At 42.4% G+C, this 24,403-nt stretch overlaps 1 protein-coding gene and 1 long non-coding RNA gene across 7 annotated transcripts in view; both read right to left on the bottom strand.

Moving 5' to 3' along the window:
* Nucleotides 1-9,373: 9,373 nt before the first annotated feature.
* On the bottom strand, nt 9,374-14,982 carry LOC147012791 (uncharacterized). Of its 2 annotated transcripts, none has more exons than XR_015051062.1 (4): nt 14,203-14,982; nt 11,215-11,412; nt 10,906-10,934; nt 9,374-10,255 (listed from the first exon to the last, which is right to left on the bottom strand). It is a non-coding gene; the product is annotated as an uncharacterized LOC147012791 (long non-coding RNA). The 2 variants fall into 2 exon arrangements; XR_015051063.1 differs by lacking the exon at nt 9,374-10,255 and adding an exon at nt 10,264-10,806.
* Nucleotides 14,983-20,538: 5,556 nt separating this feature from the next.
* LOC147012792 (potassium channel subfamily T member 2-like) overlaps nt 20,539-24,403 on the bottom strand; it is a 316,478-nt gene continuing 312,613 nt past the window's right edge. For all 5 annotated transcript variants that reach the window (XM_085853982.1, XM_085853980.1, XM_085853985.1 and 2 more), the window contains one exon: nt 20,539-22,702. In XM_085853982.1, the coding sequence (XP_085710108.1) occupies nt 22,600-22,702 (103 nt within the window). In that variant the 3' untranslated portion in view covers nt 20,539-22,599. The remainder of the gene's footprint in view (nt 22,703-24,403) is intronic.

A 24,403-nucleotide genomic window follows, 5' to 3' on the forward strand; every position in this document is an offset into this window, starting at 1 on the left:
ATGAGTGAGACTCAGGAGTTTGAATGGTTGAATTTCCTCTAGAGAATTGTTGAGAAAGTGGATGGGGGGAGGGGGGGTTGCCAGACGGTCCTTTCGGAGAAACATAGTGAGACTGTCAGATTTGTCAGGATTGAAAGACATATTGTTACGGATCTGGCAGCTTTTGCACACCGACAGACAGCAGTCCCATAGTTCAGTTATTTCGATAAGTATGTGAGTAGGGTGAATATACTGATTCTGGCTCACTTTTCCCCATGTAAATGAATGGGGGATTTTCAGCGATTCATTTTTTTCCCCCTAAAAAGTAAACCCCCTTTTTATCCCAAGGTATATTTATTTGTCTCCCCTTTTAACCTCGAGACACTTTTTTTCAAATAACCAATGCAATAAGATAAAGATTTGTTCAAGTAGTAAAGTAGTAATGTGATTTGTTAAAGGTGATTCTAAAGAAATATCTGAAACATGTAAGCCTAGGGACACTCCTTTTCAAATAACCGATGCATATTGTTTAGCTCACTCATTGAACCTATAAAGATTTGTTCATTCTCAAATTCCTTCAATAGTTTAATTTTCTTTGCACAATAATCCCCATCTAAAATATTAAAAAACAAAACATTTGAATCTTTATATTTTTTAAGATACCCCTTTTGTGCCATTACGAAATGATAAACTTCTCTTCATGCTCTTGTTTGACCACCTCCTGAGCCACAGTTTATTTTTTATTAAGCCACGCCCACTTTTCCCAAAGCCCCGCCCACGTTGGCATGGAATTTTTATTAGCCCCGCACACTTTCCCTTAAGCCCCGCCCACTTTTCGTGAGGTATTTTATTAAGCCACGCCCACTTTTCTAAGCACCGCCCACTTTTGCTAAGCCGCACCTACTCTTACATCATTTCCAGTTCATCTCTGACTCACAAAGAAATCACTAGAAAATTCTGGAATGTTATGCTTTTGAAAAATTTGCCTGGGCTTGCCCAGGGAATTTCCAAAGGAAACCACACCCACCAGTCTTTCCCTATAAAAGCCTCAAGCCCAGGCTCCATTTTAAACATTTTTTTTTGCTGGCAATGGTGTGCTGTGTGCTTGCTTGGAGCTCTACTACTTGTATGAAACTAAACCTTCAAGTTGATGAACTGGATTCAAACCTCTTATCTGTTGAGGTAAGATTTTATTTTCCTATTTTCAAAGTTTGATTGAAGCAAACTCATTTAATAATTAAATCACTTAATTAATACATTATTATTTTCTCTCACAGGAAATTGTATCTGAAATACGAAATGAAAATACTGCTTTTGCTACAACTTGGGGCGAAATTGTTGGCTTGGTTGAAGACCTTATGAGCGACCAAGACCCACAGAACGAGTTCGTCCTTGATGACCCAACCAAAGAGTTATACCTTGGAGACCAGCAAAGTCCTGAAAAAGAGTTTTGCAACAATAGTACTCATTGTGAGTTATCAAGACAATACCCCCTGAACAAGTTATACCTTGATGAGACAGAATAGACGTTTTACCTTGGAGACTCACAAATTTCAGACATTTTGAAAAAAGGAGTTTTCCTTGATGATCCACAGTTATACTATGTGAGATCTATCACTGAAACCCATCAAAATTGGAAAAATGGAGATTTCCTTGATGATCCACAGTTATACTATGTGAGATCTATCACTGAAACCCATCAAAATTGGAAAAATGGAGATTTCCTTGATGATCTACAGTTATACTATGTGAGATCTATCACTGAAACCCATCAAAATGGGAAAAATGGAGATTTCCTTGATGATCCACAGTTATACTATGTGAGATCTATCACTGAAATGCATCAAAATTGGAAAAATGGAGATTTCCTTGATGATCCACAGTTATACTATGTGAGATCTATCACTGAATCCCATCAAAATTGGAAAAATGGAGATTTCCTTGATGATCCACAGTTATACTATGTGAGATCTATCACTGAAACCCATCAATATTGGAAAAATGGAGATTTCCTTGATGATCCACAGTTATACTATGTGAGATCTATCACTGAAACCCATCAGGTCAGGTATGGGAGCATGTGCCAGAACAGCGCGTTGCTGCGTCCACTTTCCGCCGGTACTCCAGGGGCCTCCGTCTGGCCATCCCCCCAGGCAGATGCCAGGCCCATCCCCATCTCCTTGAGATGATGGTCAACCTGCTGCAACCACGAGGCACGTGGTCGGCCCACTGGCCTCCTCCACTCATGAGACTCCCTCGATGAGAAAATCTGGTGAGCAGGATCAGCGGCAGGAAAACGAGCCACATGTCCCTACAGCCGCAACTGACGCTCACGGACTATGCAGGTAACAAATCTCATCCGAGTCTCTCTCAGCAACCGCTCGTTGGACACAAAATCCGACCAGCGATAGCCAAGGATTCTCCGAAGAGACCTGGTACCAAAGGAATTAAGTCTCCATCTCAGATCCTTGGTCAGAGTCCAAGTGTCGCATCCATAGAGCAAGACTGGAAGAACCAAGGACCTGAAGACTTGGACTTTCGTCCTCCCGCACAGGTACCGGCAGCGCCACACCCCATGATCCAGTGAATCCATGACTCCCCAGGCCTGACCCAGACGTCTATTGACCTCTGACTCACTGCCAGCAGAGACATGAATATCACTGCCAAGGTAAGTGAATCTCTCCACGACCTCAACATCCTCACCACAAACAGACACAGACAGGACAGCAACATCCAAGATGTCACCGAGAGCCTGGATCTTAGTTTTCACCCAAGAAACCCGTAATCCCAGCGGCTCCGACTCCTCATTCAGCACCTCAAGGGCCCCCAAAAGGATGTCTAAAGTCTCCGCAAAGATGACTGCATCATCTGCAAAATCAAGGTCCGAGATCTTGACATTCCCAAACGATGCACCGCAGCTTGATCTCTCTGACATCCTCCCTAAAATCCAGTCCATACAAGTGCTGAAAAGTGTGGGGGCCAGTACACACCCCTGACGAACTCCAGTAACAACTGGAAATAAGTCAGAGATGGTACCACCACACTTCACAGCACTCTCAGTACCAGAGTAGAGTTCAGACATCAGATCGCTCAGTTTTGGTGGCACCCCACGAGGACCAAGAATCCTTCAGAGGACATCCCGATTCACTGAATCGAACGCTTTACAGAGATCAACATAGGCTGCAAGCAGCCCCTGCCGAAACTCTCATCTGCGTTCGGTGAGGACACAAAGAGCAAGGATACGGTCAATCGTTGACCTCTTTGGTGTAAAGCCTGACTGCTCTGGACGCTGGTGCTCAAGCAGATGGTGGCGAACCCCATCGAGAATTATCCGAGCAAAGACCTTGCAAGACACTGAGAGCAGCGTCACCCCTCGGTAGTTGTTGCAGTCCTGGCGATCACCCTTCCCTTTCCAGAGAGGAACAACAAGGCCCCTCTTCCAATCAGTTGGGATGATGCCTGTGTTCCAGGCAGAGCACAAAACTGCATGCAGCGACACAAGTGCAGCATTTGCACCAGCCTTGAGAAGTTCAGCACGGATGCCACAGATCCTTGGAGCTTTGCGTCGTTTCAACTGGTTCACCGCAGCCCGAGTTTCCACAAGCGAATGTGGACCACAGTTGATTCGAGGGTCAGCAACAGGGATTGTAACACCCTTGACGTCCAACTCGACAGCTGGAGGATCAGCCTGGAACAACCGCTCAAAGTAACCGGCCCAGCGGGCCGTCACTTCAGATTCCTCTGTCAAGAGCCTACCACTCTCTGCTCTAACTGCAGTGCTCCGAGGGATGGGCTTGGATGAACGTAATGCGCAAATTCCCCTGTAAGTGGGACGAGAATCACCTGTCCACAGGTGATGCTCTACCCCCTCACAGATTCCTCGCACATAGGCCTCCTTGTCCACCCTCAGTGCACGTACAGTTTTACGCCTCAGCTCCCTGAACAGCTCAGCTCTGCCATTCATCCTGGCCCTGCGACTCTGGTCAATGGTATCCAGTGTCCCTTGAGAGACAAAATTCTTCTTTGCCCTGCAGTGAGTTCCAAGACATCCACCGGCAACATTAAGGATGGTGGTCTTGAAGGCACTCCACAACTCTTCAGGACCCGCCAAAGCACCCAGACCCCCCAAGTGTCCACTCAGCCTGTTCACAAACTCCTCAGCTACTCTCTCATCCCTGAGCTTGCCAACATCCAGCCTAGGCTGGGATGGTACCATTCTCCAGGATTTAAGGTGCAGCTTTAGAGTTGCTACAACAAGCCTGTGGTCAGTATTGAGGAACTGAGCACTCCGGTAGACCTTGCAGTTCTGGATCATCATATATATATATATATATATATATATATATATATATATATATATATATATATATATATATATATATATATATATATATATATATATATATATATATATATATATATATATATATATATATATATATACACACACACACACACGACAGCAGAGCGATGGCTGGGGCCCAATGGGAGTGCCCAATTCAGGTGATGATGCATCGCTTTGGGTCGGCGGCCCGCTCTGCACCGCAGGGCCAATAAAGGACGGATTGCAAAGCCGTCCTTAATCGTCATAATCCTCTTTATCTGACCTTGGATCGATCTCTGCATGTGTCTGCCACCCCACCCACTCGCTCTCGATCTCTGCCTTCCTATCTCTGGAATCCCTACATTCGCTGTCTGGATCCGCCTTCTCCACCCACCCATGTGATTCCCCCTGCCTTCTCACATCTTCTCCACCCACTGGACTCCTCCTTCTCCACCCACTGGCTCCACCTATTGCACTCCCTCATGCCTGACGGTCTCGCCCATTCTCTGGATCGGCACAGACGCTGCGCTGGCACCGTAACCAGGCGGGAGACGACTCGCTAACTCTCAAGGAGGGATCGTTCAGTAGAGCGTCCCCCCAAAACATACTGGGTAGCGTGGTTGGTCAACCATGCAAGGTATTACGAGACCGTTAGCCTCATCTCCTCTCCTTTCTTCTCATTAACTCCTCTTTATCGGGATATGTGTGTGTGTGTGCGTGCGTGTGTGTTGTCCTGGTGCCTGTCCCTGTAAAGGCCCTGTCACACCTTGACGATTTAGCCAACGTATGCCTGACATATGCAAAATTGGGCTAAAACGTCGGCACACGTCGAATACGTTATGCGTAAGTTTGTATATGTTAAGAGCACGCTGGCATACGTCGTAGTTTGCCGAGGTGTTAGACAAATTTTCTATGCTTGAAATTTCCCGACATATGCCAGTGTATGACTCACATGTTCCGCATAATGCTGGCCATAAGTTGTAGGCACGTTACGTGATCGTTGACACACGTCGACACACGTTACTTGTAAGTTACTCATAAGTCGAAACACGTCAATGTAATGGTTAGCGTCAGTGTTCCAGACTCCATGGTTTTTTATTAATTTTTTTTCTTCAGTATGACGGTGATGTTGACACTTCGATTTCTAGTACGGTTATAATATATTGTAATTAAAAGGCTGTCGCTCAACGATTTAAATCATAACCGTCATACTGAAGAAAAAAAACAAAAAAAACCAGGGAGTCTGGAACACTGACGCTAACCATAACCTCGACGTGTTTCGACTTATGAGTAATGTACAAGTAACGTGTGTCGACGTGTGTTAATGATCGCATAGCGTGCCCACAACTTATGCCAGTGTTTGCGGAATGTGTGTCATACGTCGAGAAATTTTCAATATGCTGAAAATTTCTCGACGTACTCGGTGTACAATGACGTATGCCAGCATACTACGACGTATGCCAGCATACTACGACGTATGCCAGCGTGCTCTTAACGAATACAAAACTTACCCATAACGTATTTGACGTATGCCAGCTTGGTTCGGAAAATTTTTCATACGTCGGCATGCGCTGGCTAATACGTCAAGGTGTGACAGCGGCATCACACTTCGATATCTAGTGCGGTTATGATTTGAATCGTCGAGCCGCAGCCTATTAATACCCTACGCCACGTGATCGTCGGTGATACGCTGCCGCACGCTCTGCATAAGTTAGACTATCATTGGGCATAGGTTGTGAACGCCGACAACACGCTCAGCATTCGTTGGTATAAGTTATCTATATGTGATTAAAACGTTCTGTGTACGTTACTAATACGTTATGCATACGTCCAACAAGTGATTATACGCCCAAAACTGGGAAAAAAAAACATCAATAGTTCAGCGTACGCCAGCGTTTTACATACATTTTGATATGTTGCCATACGCTAGCTAAAACGTCAAGGTCTGACAGCGGCTTAAGTTAAGATTGCAGATTATTATTTTGCATTAAATCTGCTCTGTGTCTGCTTTTGTAAGTTGCTTGTAATATTGCCGCACCTCTCACCGTTCTTTCTTTACCTGCACAACACACCCCAATAAATCTATTCACTGTGCCACATACCTTTCCTCGCTTGTAAATAAATTATTATTAGAAATGTTCCCAGCTCGTTTTTGTCTTTTCTTTCATTGATCCAGCATGGTCCGAATCCTAGCTTAAGGGGCTGTCACACCTTGACGTTTTAACCAGTGTATGCCGACGAATGAAAAATTTGGCGAATACGCTGGCACACGTCGAATACGTTATGGGTAAGTTTTGTTTACGTTAAGAGCACGCTGAAGCACGCTAGCATACGTCGTAGTATGTCGAGCTCGTCGACAAATTTTGTGCATGCTCAAAATTTTCCGACGTATGCCAGCATATGACTCACATGCTCCGCATACGCTGGACATAAGTTGTAGGCAAGTTACGCGATTGTTGACACGCGTCGACACACGTTACTTGTAAGTTACTCATAAGTCGAAATACGTCGAAGTAATGTCTAGCGTTCCCGAAACTTATTTCTAACCTATGAGTAACGTGCTTTGAACCTTTGTGTAACGTATCTCCAACGCATATTGACATATGTAGACGTATTTGATTGACGTATTCCGGACGACCACAGAACTTGCTGAACGTGTTTCTAACTTACAGCTACCGTATATTGGCGTATTGGCAGCGTTTAGGGGAATTGGTATATAAAAATGGGCTTCACAAGAGGAACCCATCAGTGTTCCAGACTCCATGTTTTTTTTTTATTTTTTTTTTCTTCGGCATGACGGTGATGTTGGCACTTCAATGTCCAGTGCGGTTATGATTTGAATCGTCGAGCGACAGCCTTTTAATAGGCTACGCCACGTGATCGTCGGCGATACTCTGCCGCGCTATGCATAAGTTAGACTATTATTGGGCATAAGTTGTGAACGCTGACAACACGCTAAGCATTCGTTGGTATCAGTTATCTATAAGTTATCGAAACGTTCTGTGTACGTTACTAATACGTTATGCATACGTCCAACTCGTTAATATACGCCCAAAACTGAAAAAACATCAATAGTTCAGCGTACGCCAGTGTTTTAGATCAATTTTGATACATTGACATATGCTGCCTAAATCGTCAAGGTGTGACAGGGTCTTTAGTGGGGACTTTATTCCCAACGATCCGTTCCTTTTAGCCGGTACGTCATTGGCAGTTTCGCTCGGCTGTATTCGATCCGTTAAAGTGATCCGGTTCGGACAAGGCATGCCAAGGGCGTGTCCCCAGTAATTAAATCGCATGATTAATTATGTAACCCAGTTAACTCATAGATGGGAGGACCCTAGGTCATGGGGTTGAGTTATTGGCGTCCACAGTCGGTTAGCGACCCTCCGCGTCACAATTCCGGGGAGTCAGGTGGGAGCCGATATAGCTCCCCCCCCCCTTCCCAAATGGTCTTCTCACCTGACCCCCGGCCCACAACAATATATATATATATATATGTATATATGTATATATATATATATATATATATATATATATATATATATATATATATATATATATATATATATATATGTGTATATGTATATATATGTATATATGTATATATATGTATACATGTATATATATATATATATGTATACATGTATATATATGTATATATATATATATATATATATATATATATATATATATATATATATATATATATATATACATACACATATAGATAGTTATGTTTGTCGGGTACATGGAGGAATTTCATAGCAAAGGTAGGATTGTGTAAGGTAGCTTGGTCCGTGGACATGGAGGAGATATCTCGCTGTAATTAAGTCGGGAAACTGAGCTTAAGTGTTATGTCTTACCGCATGGGGGGGGGGGGCAGTGCTGTGTGAATTGGAAAGGGTTTAAGGATAATTTCTCCCAGTGTGTGATTGCCACCTGTGACCTTTTCATATGTTTTTGCATTTCAAGATGGCAATAAAAATGGGTCATGTCCTTAAAGCAACAACAACCGAGCCAAACATTTCTGAGCAGGTGAAAACCCTGCCTCAATGACTGACAACTAGCAAACCACAACCTGGAAGAAGAGGATTGATGGGCGTGACTTCAGAGAGAGAGAGAGAGAGGGAGTTAGGATCGGAGTCAGGACACGGAGGAGGAGGAGCGAGACAGAAGCGAGTGAGGCAGGATCGACGGGTGGAAGAGAAGCGCATTACGGCTGGCTTTCTCTCGACACGGTAAAGAAGGCTGCATGATTCTCATGTTCATGCTAAGGCAAATTTGCCCACGTGATGGAGCAAGAAGCGAGCCATGGACTGAGGCTGGGGTATGTGAGAATGTGCATTGAAGCCTCATGTTGCACAATTCGGGAAGAAGGTGGCACCATTCTGCAGAAGAGTGGCGTCGGTAAGTGTGATCGATGAAAGAAGCTGCACGGCGGTTTCTGAGCCCTGGTGTTGAGTATCATCGCCCAAATTGCCTCCTGTGCATTTCCCACCCAGAGAGCAGCTTGGCACCATTTTGGGTGCATTCTCCCACAAAATGACGACGCTGTTTGGTGAACATCAATCTCCAGCAACTCATCTCTGGGCATACAGCTAAGTGCTGGGAGCAAGGGAAGATTTTTCTTTTGTTGATTCTGTCCCCTTGTCCGTTTTAAAATCTGTGTGGAGGTGCCTCAAAGGTCAATGTAGGTTACCTCACATCTCATTATTATCCCGTTTTGAATTATTACCATTGTAAATATTTGATTTCTTTTCAAAATAAGACCCTGTATTTATTTAAGTTGCTTGTGTTGTCTACTTGTCATGGGTTCGAGTATAAACCCTTGTGCTTCCGTTTGCTCGGCGTCCTTGCCGCCCTTCTGTCCCGAATCACGTGTTTGTGTTCGCTTCGTAAACTTCAAGGATCACGTGTTCGCCTCCAAAGGAAAAAATTTGTTCGGCTATCCATCCAGGAAGGGGCAACACCCCTCCCTCCCCTCCCCCCCCCCCGGACATGACAATATGGCAACTCCAACAATGACAACAAAAATATATAGCTTCAGTCGCAAGATGGAAATATTCACCAACATTCAAGATAATTTATTGTTCACGTTATAAAACATAGAAATTTGACATCCACTAGCAATTCAATAGCAAAAAGAAATCTTCGTAATGATAATTATGGAATGGTATTCAGGACCAGGTTGAACATCTCTCGGAGCATCATAGTCTCAAACCCTTTTTTACATTTTCATTCAAAAGATATTGATTACATTTTTCACCAATGATTGTGACGACAGCAGAGCGTAAGTGGAACACAATGGCAAAGACCTGAACAAGTAAAACTAAAACAGTTATGGAGCGGAGTGATGGGTCTTCCATCATCTTGTGAGATTCCAATCGAACACGTTTCTCATACAAAGTACAAATTGAGAGGAGGTTAGTCTGAAAAGCAAAAACTAAAAAGAACCAAAATAATAAAGAACGATTAGAACCATGCAAAACGAACAGATTTGGAGATCACAGAAGTCAGTGTGGACAGCAGTCTGGCAATGGACGTAGTGGTTGTCCTAATTGTGGTGACAAAACTCCCAGGTGGGTGAGCAGTGAGGTTGGTTGCAATCGAAGGAGCGGAGGAAATCCAAAATTATTCGAATTTGTGTTTGTACAAAAATTGATAGTCCCCACAGGTAAGAGATGCATGCTTTATGCAATGCGGTTCGAAGGATGATAAACACTTGGTTAACACTTATTTAAAGGTGTTTAGAAAAATAATCATTTTTGATGTAAAAAAAAAAAAAACGAGATAAAACAAAAGTGTAGAATTAAAATAGAAACAGAGCTTGGACAACAGATCTCTGATGTTCCTCACCAATCAAACTCATCGAACTCTAATATCCATTCCAACACGTGCCATGAGAGGGCGATGCAAGCTTGTGCTCCATGTGTGGATCCATGATTGGAATATCTGATGCGGAATGTATGTTCACACATGAGAGCTTTACCTCTCAATGATGAAGAATCACGTTTGAAAAATTAAAAAAAATATTGTCTCCAGATCGTCACCAAAATCGAATCAATACGTCCTTGTCACCTACCCAACCTATCCACCAAGTTTCATCTGAATCCATCAATAACTTTTTGAGATATCCTGCTCACAGACAAACAATCCAGCAGGCAGACAGGGGTGCGAAAACATATCCTCCGTCCATCTTCGGTGGTGTTGGTAACGGACGCACGCCCATAATTCAAAGTTTCTGGTTCCGTCAGGCCAAATACTTTGAAAACAGGTCGTGCTGCTTCCTTGCTTGATGCTCAGCATTTTAAAAAGCTTGGTGTTGGCTTAGTGGTTAGCAAGGTTGGCTGGGCATCTTAGGGTCCTGAGTTTGAGCCCTGTTTACCGTTGAATTAACACTAGCTGGGGTTGACTCATCCTTCGGAGGTCGGCGAAATGAGTACCAGTGTACTGGTAGAGGGGCACAGCATCAGCGGCACTGTTGCGCCCCATCAAAATGATAGCTACCATACGCAAGAAGAAGACGGAGAAGCATTTTAAAGGAATGAGTATGGACAAACAACACTGGGAATGCAATTGTAAACCACATATATAATACTTACCAAGAAACTGCTTCAATAGCACCAACGCTCTGTAAAGACAATATATAGAGGCTTTCAGCACATCAAATCAAATAATGATCATGATCATTTGTGTAAAAGGTGTACAAGCTATCCCACGAGCTTGCGACACGAGAAAAGACGGAATTTAAACTCATGTACCCTGGAGAATGGGACATTTAAAGCACTAAAAGCAAACAATAACACATGAGATCTCAACTAATATCACACAACACACAAATCAGCCTGAATTGAATCCATCGCAGGACGAATACCAACCTCAACCCACGTTGTGGGTCCTAGTTTACTCACCATGCTGACCAAGTGTGGGTTGATGAGAGAGACGAAGTGGAAACATAATTTGTTCAGGGTGCCGGTGATAACCCGCCTCCTTTTCAAGAAAGACACCATGGGATCTTCCACGTCCAGCGAGCGGTGCTGGTAAACGGTACCCCCCTCTGGCTTAATGTCCTTCCGAGGAACCACGGACGCATTGATGCCTCGCCATGCCTGTGAAACACCAGGGTGGAAGTTTATAGCTGGTTCGAGATTCGAACCCAGGCTGAACAGCTCAAAGTCGAGTGCATAAACTTATTGGCTATTCTACCAACTCTCAACAACAGAGATTGATTAAAGAAAAAGCAAACCTTTGTGTTCTTAATAATTAATTTAACACTTAAAAATAAAGATTAATCATTAAGATGCTGCTCACGATTGCATTGGGATTGTCTCCGAAAAATGGAGGCCACTAGGAAAGTCACAACAATGAAATGTTCTTTGCAAAGTCCAAGAGCAAAAATGGTTTCTGAATTGAACTTTCCTTCGAGTGAATGTGACATTCAGTAAATGTTTTCTTTTGCGATCTATAAAGCAAATTAAATTAATAGAAGCCAACACAATTCAACAAACATTCCAAATGTGCTTAGTCTCATGACATTGTACAGTGAGCCATGAACGGTGGGAACAAGGGAATAACAAAGAACTTTGATGCAGGAGGAGGCTATTCAGCCCATCATGCCTGTGCTTCACCAACAACAAATTAAATAGATCCGTTAAGCTATCGACTTAATTTAACTGTGGACAGGGGAAGGTGTTGTATATGCAAGTAAAATTAATACTTAAAATACATTTTTATTGTTAATATTATTATTGCTCTCATATTTCTTGCAAGGAGGATTGGAGGATGGTCGAACGATGGAAGACAGTTGTGGGATGAGGAATGAACAAACATCAACCATAAACTCACCTTTAGATGAGACCCTATCACAGATATATCACAATCACAGAAAATGACCCCATGGGTACCCCCAGCAAAAAAATATAGTGGCATCCTCATATAGACACAAGAAAAGAAAAATAATTAATCAGTAAAATGTAAAAACATAGAGGGATGAAATCTCAAAAAAAACAACCAAATAAGGTAGGAATGACACCGTATTACGATTCCACAATACGACACCACAATCCTCTTATGGATTACCATTCCGACATCTTTTGATGTTTTAATTATGTTGTTGGATTTTTTGTTGTGGAATTGTGCTATAGTTTTCAAAGTATGAGCACGAAGCGATTTTATGCATTATATGATGAGATTTTCCATGATGGACACTCACGGACAGTAAACCATCAAATATCGTTCCTGGAGGTTGTGTTCCTGGAAAATTTCAGGACAGTTAAAACTGCGATCGTGGAAACCAAGGGTCAATGGGAAAGCAAGTAAAGGGTTCGGTTCCTGAGCTTTGAGAAAATTTAGAGGAAGATCGACGGCAGCTAGAAATAAACACATAATAATTGAAATAAACAAATGAAATATATACAAAGCATGTTAACATTGAAATAAAATAAATGCAGTAAAAATAAACAAAAACATGAGTTTTACCTTTTAAATGTATTACAAAATAGCGAGGTGGGTGAAGGGAAACATATTACAGACTGTCCGTACTGTACTCTGCCGTAAATAGAAAACACAAGACTTAGCTCAGGATGACGACAATGGGAAGAGGGTAGAGATTAGAAAGATGTGGATGTATAACTTGTGATGGCTGTTGGATCATCAGGAGCACGATGAAGTCACCTGCTGCATTGCCACATAGAAGACGGGTAAAACGAACCTTAGCCACCGTGACCTGGAGCAGATCTTGCCTGCTTGGACAGGAAGGTACAAGATGGCATCCCTTTCCAAAATAATCCTGTCTCTTTGGCGTTAAAAACCTGCTCCGACATAAATCCCTTCGCCTCCATTAGTTCCATGACCCTGGGGTTGAACTGGAGCCTTGGTAAATCCGCAATGATTTCTCCTGTACACCGGGGTCCACTCAAAGGCATTTTTTTCTGTTTTCTCCTCGATCCAAACATTAACGCTTTTTCCATACTTTTGGGATGAGAATTATGGGACTGGAATGATCCTTCTGCATTTTGCAGTGGGAACACTTGAACGGATATTTGACTCACGTTCACCCGTTCACCGTACAGCTGATTCATTGATCATGTAATGGTGGCTCACAAATTCCGCACTTTCACTTCTGCTAACGTATCTAACTACTCGTTTTTCTCCACAATGTCATAACCTATCTCTTCCTTTTCGCATGATTAATTTTGTCCATTGGTTTACGTTTGGGTGCCATTATTAACTGTTGTGTGTTGACGAGAATTTGTAGATCTGGTGGGGTTAACTCAGTCTCTCATCTTTCCGAGGTTGGCAAAATGAGTACCATCTTTCTGGGATGATTGAGCCATTTGAGTGTCCTGTCTTGGAGTGGTGACCTTTCCAGGATTGGTCCCAATAGCCCAGGAGACTGCTTCAGCAGCACCGGCACTCTGTATGGAGTTTGGTCCAAATGGATGGATGGATGGATATTTACTTTAAGCAAGACTATGGTCCCTCCTGCATATTTCCACAAGAAAATGTGAAATTTCCAAAGCATTAAACTTAACATTTTCTCCTGTTCAGACAATTATATTGAGTGAAGAAAAGATTAAGGAGTGTGCCCAACTTGTCACTTCATTGATTACAACAAAAATAATTAAGTTCGGCTGCAGGATCACTGCGAAGGCAACTGTGGCACGAGCAGTGGGTGTTGTGACTGCGGCTGGGTACTCCGTGGGGGAAATCCATGGAGTTAGGAGGGAAAAATTAAATGAAAGATCGAATTGAAAGAACGATTAACATAACAGGATTAGAATGAGTAAAGGAGTGGGACAAGTGAACTACGAGTTCAAGAAAGAATTGGAAAATGTTTTCAGTGGCTATAAAACAATGCTGGCTGTAAAAAAAAGAAGAAATCAGTGAAGAAGACTCACTTTAACTTCTTCCAGAAGGTTGAAAGGCCTCAAACTGATGAACCTTCAACATCAACATCCTCAACACCAACTCCATCACCAAGAAGTGCAAAGAAGAAGCCAGCATGTCCTCTCGTGGAGTTGTCAGACATAGAGGAAGGGGAAGACAACCATGAGCCTCTGTCTAATTATCAAAATATTCATCCTCACACCATGGTAGAATGGCTGAGAGGGACGTACACTCGTTCTACGCTGTCTAGCCTGGGTTTCAATCCCAACTCAGCTATAAACTGTCATCCTGGTGTTTCACAGGCAATTAATGTGTGTGCTGTCCTTGAGATGGACGTTAAACTGGGCGTCACATCTGCCGGAATTCGTTGGTGGACATTAAAGATCCGTTTGCGGTGTCCTTCGAAAAGAATAGGGGAGCAATCCCCGGCATCCTGACCAAATTCCAAATTCCTGCTCTAATTTATAGGGGAACCGCATCAGCAACGCTACCACACCCTCAGTCGATGATGCTACTCACAGCCATGTGGTGCACAGGAAAAAAAAGGATATGACCAGACCCCATGTATAACATGTTATTGTAATATTTCAATATATTTATTCTTTGAAAATTTTCCACTCAATCTTTCTGTCAGGGATGTATTCCCCCTTCAATACATTACGTCAATGGGATTTTGAAGTTTGATTCACATTCTTTTGATTAAACTATGTTTTCCAAAAAAACAAGAAATGCATCTATGACGTAAATAGGGAAGTGCCTGTTGCCTGAATGTATGTAAGTGTGTGTGTGTGTGTGTGTATGTATATATATATATATATATATATATATATATATATATATATATATATATATATATATATATATATATATATATATGTCCATTTGCATGTGTGTATGTCATAAAATGCAGCACTCTCCTCCCACACTGCTCTGTCCCCACTCCCTCTCTCTTTCTCTCGCTCCCATCCACCTCCTCACACACCTTCCTCCTGAAGTGTAAAGTGACGTGTGGTGAGCTGTTCCTGTCCCCACTCTCTTCCTTGCTCTCACCCCCTTCTCCCCACTCCACACCCCTCCTTGCTCCCCCCATCTCTCCCTACCCACTCCCCCTCCCTCCTCTCTCTCTCTCTTCTCTCTCCCCACACCCCCCTGCTCCCTTAGTATTCCCACCTGCAAAGCGGCAGGTGATATTTGCAAGAATGAAATTATAAAAAGAATACTTTATTTTATGTTTTTAATAACTCTTCTATTCATGAAAATAAATAGCACCGAAACAATGCACAAACATGCTAATTAAGGATAAGTTTTGACAAATTTTAAAGTTGAAGTCCCTAATCCTATTTTCCTCCAATGAATCCCTAAGTTAGCAGATTTGCAGCTCACGGTGATTTTCAAGAACGTAACCTCCACAAACGGCAAGGCCCTCGTGTATATACTTGAACACACCGGATGTTGTGTTCTATGAACACTCTAGGTTTTAATAGATAAAGTCGTCTCCTGAAACTTCTCATAGCATAGTTTAGCCCTGGAATCAATATAGTTGCTCTATGCTGTAGCCGAGTTATGGCAACTACGACTTTCCTCATACATGGTGACCAACACACACAATATTACAGATGAGGTCTCATTAAATTCCTGTACAGTGTTAACACCACCTCTTTTGATATACTGTCGGACCACGCCATTCGCGGAGGACACGTTCCTGGAAAATGCCACGAACAACGAATCCGCGAATAACGGGGCATTGGTTCAATGAAAAAAAAGGAGGGGGGTCCTGGCGGGGAGTGATTCATGAAGGAAAATAAAAAATCACGTGAAAAAAAACAAATGTTGTTTTTTTCACAAAAACAAAAAAAAACAACAACAAAAAAAACAAAAACAAAGTACAGGGCAACGAATGTTGAAGCAGTTTGCATTTTATAAACCACGAATATGCAGGGCCGGCGAATATCAAATCCATGAAAAGTGGGGTCCAACAGTATAATTTATCCCCCTGTGGATACAACCTAAAACCCCGTTACCAATAGCATCCCAGCACTGTAGTTTGGTTGCTCCCCCCACCCCCACCCCTTCCCTGCCCCTACCCAATATAATATTATTGTGGATTTCCTCATATTTTGTTTCTTCCTCTACCGCTGCCACTTGAGTTATCTTACCTATTAGTCTAGATGCCAAACAACCATTTCAGGGCAAAGCGTGCTTCAGCGTCATTATGAAGTTTTTTGCTTGATTCATCATCTCTGAGCTATCCTGAATCAGAATCAGCCGGGTGCCAGACTCGCACCCTTGAGGAATTTTTTTTTAGAGGCGAAAAACAAAATGGCCACCACCGACTTTCGATAAATTCTGTTTTGGGCTATATCTTCACTTCTAATGCACTTACACACACAATTTTGGTGTCTACTACTATGTTTCATGCGACAGACAAGGTAAACGTTGATGATTCTATCAAGATTGGATGACAACAGAGAGTGGAATTTGAATCTGGATGGCCAACAAGCTTCAACAAGACACTAACCAAGAAATTGACTCTGATGACTTCGACCAAAAAGAGCATCAAGCTGGATGGAAGGCCAGTATACGATACTGAATTGATCTACACCCGAGTCATGTGTCTCCACACAATACAGGGATATTGATATCAAGGATGTCCTCTCTTACGAACTGTCCCCTGTCACAGCCTCCCTGTTTGATGACAGCGGTGCGATGCGGGTCATTTGAAAGCAATCCTGAAGACGAAACTCCAAGTTGAGCAATCAAGTCGAATCCAAGGTGTTCCAGATGCTGTCATCATCGACGGTGTGCCATGTTATGGACTGTAGATTGGCCCACAAATGGTACAGTTGAGGATTATGTGATCAACTTCATGGGAACCATCAAATACCACCTGGAGTGTTGTGACGTATACCTGATTTTCGACAGGTACATCAAAATCAGCATGAAACAAAAGACGAGATCCAGTCGCGCAGGTCATGATTCAAGTCGAAAGCATCAACTCAACTTACACACAACACTTCCAGCGCAAAAAGTGGTCCTAAATGTTGTCTACAACAAAGTACAACTGGTCGATTTTATCTGTCAGTATCTGATGACCCACATTGTGGACAACCAGACCAAACTAGTGATCACTGGAAAAGATCCTACACCAGTACAAGTATGTATGGAACAATTCCACTCTCCAGAGACAGAATCTGAAAACACACCATGAATAAGCAGAAGTCATCATCATCCATCACTTAGTTAGAATTGTGTCAGGTGTCGGTGGTGACGCACATCAAAGTGGTCTGCTACGATACAGATGTCTTTGTCCTGTTGATTCATTTCTACCTCGAGGAAAAAGATGACTGTGGATGTCAGCATGGAGAGTACGTGTGCTGGGAGGGCGAACGTAGACATTCGCCAAACAGCACTGAAACACAAAAGCATCGCCAAATATCTGCCTGCTGTACATGCTCTGACCGGATGCGATACTGTGTCGTATTTGTTTGGCATTTGAAAGGCCACAGTGCTGAAGATACTAATGGGCGGACATCAGCCCCCCCCCCCACCTTACTTGGTCAACTGGAAGCAGACGAGGAAAAGATGATATCTGAGGCAACTACCTTCATTGCTGCCTGTTATGGTTCCAAAGTCGAAGGTGATATGTCCACACACCGGCATCAGTTGTGGAAGTCTAAGATGGCCAACTCCAAGATTACCTCTGCTCCGAAATTGAAGTCGTTGCCCCCATCGCAGGATGCCTTTGTTCAACTTGTACATCGTGCTCATCATCGTCATTATATGGAAATCGGCCACTCAGTCAGACTCTCCAAACTTGGACCCCATCAAGTATGGATGGCAAGAAGGTGAGGACGGTGTGACGTTGTGTCCAACCACACTTCCACCTGATGTGTCTGCTGCACCAGTCACCATTCTGCAGCTGATCAAGTGTCGATGCTCCACCCGTCGGCCATGTTCCACCGGGAGGTGTGGTTGTGTGGCAGTACAGATATCATGTTCGATGTTTTGCAGTTATAATGCTAGATCAGACTGTTGTAACGAACAGACAAGGGCAGTAGCTGCTAATCGCGACGACGATGATGAAGATTGAACATAATGTAGAACATTGCATCCTTAACAAAGTTAATATTTGTTTGCCTAAAATTAAAAGGTAATTTCAAAATCATATACATGTTCATACTTACTTAAAGACATAACCCAAAGTCATCGTCAACTATCCACATGTATCCGGATATATTTGTGTAAAAATCGTATTCCAATATAATCATCAATTCATTGATCATTGCAAGTAAGTTACTTCAGCCGTCATTGACTATTATTGTACGTAGTATTAATATTTGAGGGTTCATCAAATTCAATTTCTTCCTCGAAGTGATCAGTGGAACTGCAAAATAGCCATTTTTCATATTAAAATGGTGGTCATCTTGAAAATACGAGACAGATCTTATATATACACCTTCAATTTTATCATTATCAGATTCCTTGACCATGAAAACATAGTGGTAGACACCAAAATTGTGTGTGTAAGTGCATTAGAAGTGAAGATATAGCTCAAAACAGAATTTATCGAAAGTCGGTGGTGGCCATTTTGTTTTTCGCCTCTAAAAAAAATTCCTCAAGGGTGCGAGTCTGGCACCCGGCTGATTCAGGATAGCTCAGAGATGATGAATCGACCAAAAAAACTTCATAACGATGCCACATGCTTTTTCACATTTCCGCTGGACTATAAACAGAACCCTGCTGCAAACAGCGATGGCTCAGCTCGTGCTCCCTTAGCAATTGCACCGCTGATGCTTTTTGATTTACACCAGTCACTGTCAGTTACAGATTCTTCACAAATGATTGTTCGGTGTATTTTGTTCAGTGTGATGTTAACACTTGTTTGCATTTGATTCGATATTGAATGAAATGCTAATTTCATCTGACTGTGTCATGGTTGTTGAGGTGAGATGTTTATTCCGAAAGTTGAATAGAGCAAAAAGATAGCAAGTTATAATGTTGTTGTTAAGCTTTAAGCTGTGTGGAAAGATGTTCAGGATTCAGGAGATTACTCTGATAATATATCAACCTGAAAGCAGGGAGAATGGCAGAAAGAAAAGCCAGTCATCAGTTGGTTTGGCATGTCGAACGCTGGAGTGCTGCGTGTGTTGCTTCTGCTTTACCTGATAGATAAACGCAGGTTTGGGTTGGACCCGTCTGCTGGATGGACATCAATTGATCAAAGAACCTTGCGTTTTATGACATTCTGGATCCCTGATGGAACATTATATCGTGGTTACTGTATATGTAGACACATACCATATACTGGCTGCAAACTATAAGTACCAGTCAACATTTGCTTGTGCTTCAAAGCCTGCACTTCAGCAGGTCTGAGGAGACAATAATGTGATGCAGGGTTTCCTCACTGTTATTGACCACAAAGTGACAATTTTATAGGTGACGTGCAAATCCTCAAAGAAGCAAGTTCCATGTTTATCACACAAGAAGGACTGTCAAATCAGAGATTGTTGTGGTGTGGTGAAGCCAGGTTCCATCTTTTTAGTACTGACCATTTTGCTTGGCCGATTGTGCTGGCCAGTGTGTCCCCACATCCCTGTTTCCTTCTCTTTTTGCCACATCAGGAAGATCAATTTTCAGGGTGGACCATGCCTTCTCAGACTCTCAACCTTTCTTCACCACGTGTGCTGGATTCTGTAGGAGCACCTGTGGGGTGTCAGTGGTATTTCTAAATGGAAAGTTAACCCTTTGAACTCTAGCCGCCGTTTTACAGGCCGCTATTCGAACCACCATATGTCCGAGTGGCCAGATTTTTCAACAGGGAGCCCAGTGTGGGGGAGCAAAACGTCCAAAGGCTCAGGTTTCAAAGGGATAATTACCATCTAAAGGCACCGAGCACCATATAAGTATGAAGACAGAACTATTCACAGCATCCACAAGACCTCAATTTTAATTGGACATATTTGCATATTCTTTAGTTAGATACTTGGAAAAATAACTAAGTAGTTATACAAATCTTAACTGTGGACCATTTTTTTATGACAAATATTGTTTGAGAGATCGTGAACAACATCATATCAAAAGTAGTTGTTGATAAAATGTCTGAAAAGTGTATTTAATTTTGGTACAGTTTTTATAAATAGCACAATGCATGTGTAGGAAAAATACAAACATCTTTCAAAATCCAGTACAAATATAAGGACCTGACACTGACTTTGTCACCTCATCCATGCAGAACCGTACAAAACCGATATAGTACAAAGTCTACAATAAGCACAAACATGAAAAACATTGGTCGAGACTGAAGATATATGGTTCAAGCACAGAGAAAGAGCTAACTTCTACATGCATTGTTGGTCGAATTTCAAAACTGGCTTTTGGCGAGAAACAAACAGCTTGGCACTCGTAATTGCTTCAACAAGATGTCGGAAGTTAAACCGCACACAGATTAGTGCTAAACATTACAGCCACTGTCACACTTCTTACCACAAGGCCCCGTGAGCAAGTACCTACAAAAGTCACGTTTGGGGTGGATCTCCATCATGTAGAAGTACGAGTATGTCCAACTAAGTCGCATGTTCGTGGCAGGGATTAATGAAGACATCGATGCTGGCGGAATTCGAAGACACTCGTCGAAGTTCCGCAATGGTGCCACAGTTTGTGTGACCCCGTCTGTGACCTTCTCGTAACTGGTTGTATCTGCATCCGAAATAAGGGTTTGCTGCCCATGCAATCAAGCAGCTTTCAAGCAAAATCCCATTTTGTCATTCTGTGGTCAAAGAAAAGTACAAATGTTTCTTCTTTGCTTTGTGTCAACAGTGAGTTAGAGTTCACTCCTGAGGAGGTGGTGGGCATAGGCCTTCTCAATTGTGCAAAAGTGGTCTCGAGTTTCATCACAATCATTTAAGAGAGAGAGAAAAAGGGGAGACAAAAGAAATAAAGACAAAAGCAAAAATAAGAGAGCATAAAAGAGAGAGTGAGAGAGATAGAGTCAGAGAGAGAGAGAGAGAGAGAGAGAGAGAGAGAGAGAGAGAGAGAGAGAGAGAGAGAGAGAGAGAGAGAGAGAGAGAGAGAGAGAGAGAGAGAGAGAGAGAGAGAGAGAGAGAGAGAGAGAGAGAGAGAGAGAGAGAGAGAGAGAGAGAGAGAGAGAGAGAGAGAGAGAGAGAGAGAGAGAGAGACAGAGAGACAGAGAGACAGAGAGACAGAGAGACAGAGAGACAGAGAGACACAGACAGTCAAAGAATAAGAAAAGAGACAATAGTGGGGTAACTTAGCATAACAATTGTGCATTTCGTGAGGAAAGCACCAAATTTGGCACACTAGTAGCCTATCATATTATGAACAGATTTGGATATTGGGCCATCTCAAAATTTTTGATGGCAGTGTAAAATGGCTGTCACAGCCATCAGCGGCTGAATTTGAGATGGCCCAATATCCAAATCTGTTCATAATATGATCGGCGACTCGTGTGCCAAATTTGGTGCTTTCCTCACAAAATGCACAATTGTTATGCTATATTTAGCTAAGTTGCCCCACTACAAGGAAAGAGGGGACACAGATTCAGCATTGTATGTCTGTTTGAGGCACATAAATAACTTGAGAGGCAGACTTTCAGCATGTGTGCCCATCGTGGTTGACAGCAGCAGATTAACAATTCAACTTATGCAGAAACAAATGGACCAGAAAGTCATTGACACAAAACCGAAGCCATGAAGGCCACCATCAAGAACCAAAACCAAAACTGTAAATTCAATTACAAAGCATTGAGGTCAAATAAAGACCTCAAAATGGATCTTTTGTTACCTGACAACATAAGTGAATATGATGCAAACATTTAGGTGCGACTTTGGATCCAAGGCTTCAATGTTCTCTGGTTCTTCTCAAGGCGTTCAAGGTGATGAAGTTAAACACTCATTGAAAAATATTAAATGAGCTTTCTTAGTCTTCAATAGTCGTTTTTTTGTGCTCAATATTGTGACAATCTTCACCAAAGTCTAAAATCTTTCACAGCTCACCATTATGGCACATTGAGGCCTAACAAATACAAATGCAAACACAGGTTGAAGGTAATACATGTAAGCATTCGACAAACCGTAACAGAGTCCAGCATCAATAAACTTACATCATAGTCTCTTTTTCGATAAAGTTTTTCCCCAAGTCATGATGGGCAGTATATAATGTTTCTTTGTGGTCACAAAGAGCTGGCTGGTACTCAGACAAGCACAGCTAAAAGTCGTGGATTTATCCAAAGAGCTGTGCATGAATGTGATGAGGTCGACAAAGCAACCAATCACTTGTTGGGCTTCCTGAATTTGAGGAAATGTGTTCAGTTCCTCGGATATTCATTATTTTCTTCTTTTTTACTGAGATGCTTGCAGAAAACAGAAATGGACAAAGAGAAAGAAATTGACTCAAAGTTTTGTGTCTCCACAAAGTGGGTCCATGAGACTGCTTGCACGGCGACTCTGTGCACCATGTGATACTTGCGCCAGAGGATCAGGACGAATTAGGTACCTACAAAGACAAGGGAATTTTACGCTCTCAGAGATTAGTGACAAACATTAATTTCATACAATTTCATGGAATAAGGAAAATGGACACGATTCAACAGGGGTTGGTAAAGGACGAAGTACAAATTATCTAGTGAAAAAACAAATCACAAATGAAATTGGATTCATTGTGCAACTTCAAAGTTGTGCACCATGTGATACTTGAGGTGCACAAGCCTGAGGTCGGTATTGAGGAACTGAACACTCTGGTAAGGCCCTGTCACACCTTGACGATTTAGCCAACGTATGCCTGACGTATGCAAAATTGGGCTAAAACGCTGGCACACGTCGAATACGTTATGGGTAAGTTTGTATACGTTAAGAGCACACTGAAAAACACTGCCATACGTTGTAGTACACTGGCTTTCATCGTTGTACTTTGTGGTTGTCCTCAAATTTTAGCATGCTTGAAATTTTACGACGTATGCCAGCGTATGACTCACACGTTCTGCTATGCTGGCCATAAGTTGTAGGCACGTTATGCGATCGTTGACACACGTTACTTGTAAGTTACTCACAAGTCGAAACACGTCGAGGTAATGCTTAGCATACCCAAACGTTATTTCTAACCTATGAGTAACGTGTTGTAGGCACGTTACACCATCGTTGCACACACGTCGAGGCACGTTATGCGATCGTTGACACACGTCGAGGCACGTTACTTGTAAGTTCCTCATAAGTCGAAACACGTCGAGGTAATACTTAGCGTACCCAAAACTTATTTCTAACCTATGAGTAACGTGCTTTGAACCTATGTGTAACGTACCTCCAACACATATTGACGTATGTAGACGTATTTTATTGACGTCTTCCGGACGACCACAGAACTTACTGAACATGTTTCTAATTTACAGCTACCGTATAATGGCGTATTGGCAGCGTTAAAAAAAAACAACAACAACAATAACTTCCGATATTTCATCACGTGCCATTACGTCACGTCCGATTGCCTCTTTAGTTTGCTCATGTCTTATTCTTAGTTCCTCCTCTGTGAATATTTTCTGTTTGAGGATATTGTCACGTCGACGTTGAAACTTAAAAGCAAATGTCTGAATATATTTTAAAATTCGTGATGGACTACAAAAATAATAATAATAATAATAAAAAACAACAACAACAACAACTTCAGATATTTTGTCACGTGCCTTCACGGAGCCAAGGAGAAAAAAAGAAAATGTGCCTTGACAGAGAAAATAAGTTCCGGGTATTCTAAACATTACCTCGACGTGTTTCGACTTATGAGTAACTTACAAGGAACTTGTGTCGACGTGTCAACGATTGCGTAACGTGCCTACAACTTATTCCCAGCGTAGCGGAACGTGTGAGCCATACGGCGAGTACGTCGTAAAATTTTCAGCATGCTTGAAATTTCACGAAGTACAAAACGTACCATGAAATATGACAGCGTACTTCATCGTTTTTCAGCGTGCTCTTAACGTATACACAACTTACCCATAACGTATTCGACGTGTGCCAGCGTTTTAGACACATTTTTCATAGGTCGGCATACGCTGGCTAAATCGTCAAGGTGTGACTGCGATGTTGACACTTCCAATTCTCAGGCGGTTATGATTTAAATCGGCGTGCGGCAGGTTTTTAACAGGCTACGCCACGAGTTCGTCGGCGATACGTGCAGCGTGCTATGCCTAAGTTAAACTATCGTTGT

Source organism: Eptatretus burgeri, chromosome 14, assembly GCF_056783735.1.
Source record: "Eptatretus burgeri isolate ZD-2024b chromosome 14, Ebu_testis_v1, whole genome shotgun sequence".
Classification (NCBI taxonomy): Eukaryota; Metazoa; Chordata; class Myxini; order Myxiniformes; family Myxinidae; genus Eptatretus; species Eptatretus burgeri.